The 4,758-nt window shown below is 39.8% G+C and overlaps 1 protein-coding gene and 1 long non-coding RNA gene across 3 annotated transcripts in view; both read left to right on the top strand.

Moving 5' to 3' along the window:
• LOC106813897 (39S ribosomal protein L4, mitochondrial-like) overlaps positions 1–2,270 on the top strand; it is a 6,920-nt gene extending 4,650 nt beyond the window's left edge. The window contains exons 4-8 of the mRNA XM_014818141.1: positions 117–256; positions 433–483; positions 938–996; positions 1,231–1,304; positions 1,643–2,270. Of these exons, the coding sequence (XP_014673627.1) occupies positions 117–256; positions 433–483; positions 938–996; positions 1,231–1,304; positions 1,643–1,791 (473 nt within the window). The 3' untranslated portion in view covers positions 1,792–2,270. The remainder of the gene's footprint in view (positions 1–116; positions 257–432; positions 484–937; positions 997–1,230; positions 1,305–1,642) is intronic.
• A 693-nt stretch (positions 2,271–2,963) lies between these two features.
• Positions 2,964–4,758, top strand: part of LOC106813900 — a 21,285-nt gene continuing 19,490 nt past the window's right edge. For both annotated transcript variants that reach the window (XR_001394523.1, XR_001394522.1), the window contains exon 1: positions 2,964–3,160. This is a non-coding gene — a long non-coding RNA (uncharacterized LOC106813900). The remainder of the gene's footprint in view (positions 3,161–4,758) is intronic.

Genomic DNA, 4,758 nt, shown 5'->3' with positions numbered 1-4,758 from the left:
AAAAAAAAAAAAAAAATTTAGCTAAAGGGGATAAATTAATGAAGGAAATAACATTGGGTCACGGATTTATTGTTAGACATTCATTATATTCACTGGTGATATTTATGGTGTCATAGCCACACGGGACGGTAATGAAATATTGTTGTCACCAGGTGGTATCATAGGCCCTAGAGGACCAAAGTCTTACTTTTACATGCTGCCAAAGTCTGAACGTATTGTGGGCCTCACAACTGCTTTATCGGTGAAGCTTATGCAGGTACGTGAAGATCATTCCATCTATCATGCTAAAGAGAGAATATTGTTTGAGTGCTAATGATGGTTGCAGTCGTACATAATATAGCTTTGTCCTACTGTTGTACATTTGACTGTGTACATGAATTACACAATTGGTCAGTATTCAGAATAACTTGAATGTTTGCTGTTACCTTTCAGAACTATTTACACATTGTAGACACTTTGGATATCCCAACAGATGATTCACAGGTGAGTCATTATATTATCTTCAGTTTTTATCTCGCCTATATATGGTCACGTGAACCTATTAGAATGGCTCGAGTGTCCGTGCGTACGCAGATTTGTATACGACTTGCGCCAGTTATGATTGCCACAGCCATTTAAGTGTATTGAGTAGTTTATTTTGATGATGCATGTGTATCTATTTGTGGTACCGGTATGATTGTTGGTATGATTGTGTACTTACTTATACAGAATTTATCAAAAACAAACTATATTATTCTTGCCAAACTTGCACTTTCCCTTCTTACATATATGAAGATGACCCTCTATTACATATATGTGGTGTGGCCAGTTTCGTTCCATCTCATCTGTATATTAAAAATCTCTAGAAAAAGAATAACAACTTGATTGTAACTGTTAATTTGTGTGCAATAATGGATAGTTTGAATGTTAACTTATTATGCTTTTATTATTGCTGCAGTTTTTAGAAGACATGGCAGAAGAAAGAAACTGGGGCTTGTCAGTTCTATTTATTGATGAGTGAGTGCATTTCATTAATGTCAATAATGGATATCTAATTAAGCTATAATTACAAGTATTCGTCTTTCCAACTGTCAGCTGATCGATAAAAATGTGTAAAATAACTGAATGGAATTAATTAAACTTAATCTCAGCACAGAGAACAAAATTCATAGCTTGGTTTAGTGAAACATGAAAAGTGAACAACTTGCTTTGAGCTTTATATAATATCTGTTTTTTTGTTTTTTGTTCTAGTGTTGACATCATATCAGAGAACATGGCTTTGGCACTAGATAATGTTCCTAGTTTTAACGTAATGCCCGTATATGGTAAGGTTCCTCCATTGTTTTTCTCAGGCTTTCCTGATTAACAATCGCAAGTTAGTCTTTTGCAACTGCAGATCCAATGGAGCATATTAATATTAATATAATCTCTAACACAGTTCTCTCTCTCATGCCTATGAATATATATATATATATATATACATAGGTAGTGCAGAGCATAGCATGTCTCAATCTACAGCGTGATTGCCAGTCAATCAACCTTCTCACATCCCTTAGCCATAGTGATGTCTCTTGGCCTTCGTGACACACCCCAGGCCCACCCATTGAACCTGTGCGCGGTTGTTTCGGCTCGTGCGACTGACGTGTCTGCGTGTCTGCTGCAGGTTTGAACGTGTACAGCATGCTGAAGCACGAGACGCTCGTCCTCACGATGGCCGCGCTCGAACGCATCGAGGACCGACTGCTCACGCATCTCCACAGCTTCACTCGCACGGACGACGTCACGCGATCCACGGCTCCCTGCTTTCCATAGCGACGCCCGCCGCACGCTACGTGCTGCGGGGTCTCGCGCGGAAAATCTGCCGCGTGCGCGCGATCTGCAGCGTCAGTTTGACTGGAAGGTGGCGCCGCCTATAGACGGATTAACAAATCACACAGCTTCGATCGTGCGGCGGTGGAAAGTCGATTCCCCGGTGAGCGGGTCTGCCCTCATGTTCGATGTGTGGAAATCGCTATGGGGGATTACTCATCCTCGTCTACTTATTTGTGCGGACGCGTTTCACTGTTTGCAAAGGGAAAAAATGATTTCGGATGTTATCGTATGTCAAGTAGTACGTACGCGTGCTGTGAGTGTATCTTTACTCTGAGTATAGATATGGTCGTGGTGTTACAAATACCTGACTGAGTAGCCTCCACATAGTGTTTTCACAGTGTTTTCGTTAATATTGCTACTGGACAGGTTGATAACAGTATGCAAATAAAATCACTACTTGTAATTATATAATACATTCATTGGCTTGTACTGTTGTATTTTTACATTTAAATTATTCGAATAGTAAACTAGCTAATTTTTTTGCAGTATTTGGCATGAAAAGTAAATATATAGCAACAACACAAAAAGTATTCTTAATCTCTTATGAAATTTGTTGTTTATAATAGACAAAAAAATTCCATGAATGCACATCGCATCTCATCATATGTTTGTATGTGTAGCACTGGTAGTAATACATTACAAAATCATACAACTCTGTTGCTATTTCTTCTTCCATGAACACTGAAGATACCAGATACAAGAAGAATCTTTCTACAACTGAATATGTAGAAAGGCTGACTAAAAATTCAAAGTGGGTTTAATAAATTTCGCTGTTACATGTACAGACACATCACTACAACAAGTCGCAGGCGGTAGACAACGTTTTCAATGCGCGCATATAAATTATTTTGCCGAGAGATGGCAGTACGATGTCATATACAAACGGTGAACGGTCTCGCACTGGTATTTTGTCCAGATTTTTTTTTATAACAGTTAACAAACTACATATCATTGCCAATAACTTTAAAATGCGCTTTACATCTATTTGAAGGCTAGCACTGTGTTTTACTAACAATCTGTAGCGACTGAAGGAGGCTATGACAATTTTTTGTACGGGCAAGTACTGGGATCAGAACTATGGATCAGAAGCTGAGAAGGCGCAAAGTCCGCCAGGGGGAGGGTGGGGGTGACCAAGGCGACACCACTCGGAAGAAAATGCAGACGAATCTGAATCAACATAAATTGAATCAACATAAAACTTAAAAGCAGAGGCGATGCCCTCATTTCACTACATTTCACATTTGTAAGGTGTGCAGGTAGCTTAGTGTGATGGTAGATGAACGTAAGGTAATCGCATAAGATTAAACAGGTAAGGCAGGCTAAATAGATTAAGTGTAAACTAGATGTGTTTTTGCAATTCGATTTGATTTCTAATTTTTCTCACGCATCCTGATCCTGCTTCAGTGCTTGTACCTTGTTAGCTCCAAGAAACGGTAGGATACGGTTCTATTGACGTATAATTATTACCGTATAATAAAAACGGTATATTGACGTCAGTCACACAGCCTGGTCGGGTTAGTACCTTGTGTCTGTGCTCGTACCCGTAGCCTAGATAACAGAAGTCGGAACCGCAAACCCTGCAGCCAACGGCCAAAAAGTATTGAAAGTGCAAGTAGTAGTAGGCTACTAGTACTACTCGTACTACGCAGATTTACAGATACTGAGATAGTCCGATACTGAGATCACAACATATGCAGGTACAACGTAGTCATTAGACATTACTGTGGTTGAATGGTTATCTAATCGTATCTATCGTACTGCTTCTTCTATCAGTGCAAAGTTGGTTCTCCCTTAGCAAGTTGTGCCCAAACTTGGAATCTTGCACAAACTTGTAAGCCACACAGTTGTGGAGGCCTGATGCTCCATAAATGGAGCCAATTTTTTTAAATTGTACTGGGGCCCGTTTTACGAAGCTATCGTAAAAACACCATCTTAAGGATATTCTTAGAATTCTTGTACGAGAGCCTAACGCTGTCCTAAACGTCCCTCGTTAAAGTGTTTCACGAAACTTATGCTGGTGCGTTGTTAGATGGTCCTTAAAATTCAGCTGTAACGATGTTGCTGGCGGCATAGACTGGTACCCTATCTCTACACCTTGCTACTAGATAGTCTATATATAGAGACATGTTACAAGTCTAATGGCGACCCAGCTCACTGTGAGTTGCTACGCTAATCTCTCGCGTCATTTAGTTTTAATAAATGTAGGTACAACAGCGTGCAAACTAAAAATAATAGGTTAAAAGTATTTTTAAATGCCAAGTACCTGAGAAATAATTAAACTAAAGCAAGGTTGTCATATTTCCTGCAACTAGAACTACCACAAATGACGTATTGACTGAACAAAAATGAAACATAAATTCTGAAGGTTTAGATTTACGTTTACTTTGATACAGTATTGGCGCCATAGAATACAGTAATTACATACACGAACAGCCGAAGCACATGGAAGGTAAGGTGCAAGGAAGCATTTCATCTCTTCAAAATCTGCTACCACAATAAGAAGCTTCTTAGCCACACTTAACCCCTGCGCATCATGCCTTCACAGACCTTGCACAGTATTCTCGTAGACACAGAGAAGTTACCTTCTCGGCGGGTTTTCGCTTTACACTACGGCTTGCCAAAACAATGAAAACACGTGGGAAATCTCGCGTTGCTTGCTGTACGATAGCCTAAGTACTGCCCCTCACCGGTCCTTAAGATTCCTCTTTAATAGCAACCTCGTTGAGTTAGCGAGACGTTTGTGAAACGTGGAAACTTAGCGAGGCTTTCGTGAAACACTCTATATATAAGGATATCCTAAAACCCCTCTTTAACCCATCACTAACTTAACGAGTGCTTCGTGAAACGGCCCCCTGGTTTACAAATTACAGCACACATCTCTTCTCTCTAGTATAATATAATCTAGAT

The sequence above is a fragment of the Priapulus caudatus genome, unplaced genomic scaffold (genome assembly GCF_000485595.1).
Source record: "Priapulus caudatus unplaced genomic scaffold, Priapulus_caudatus-5.0.1 Scaffold841, whole genome shotgun sequence".
Classification (NCBI taxonomy): domain Eukaryota; kingdom Metazoa; phylum Priapulida; class Priapulimorpha; order Priapulimorphida; family Priapulidae; genus Priapulus; species Priapulus caudatus.
This window is presented reverse-complemented; position numbering and strand designations above follow the sequence as displayed.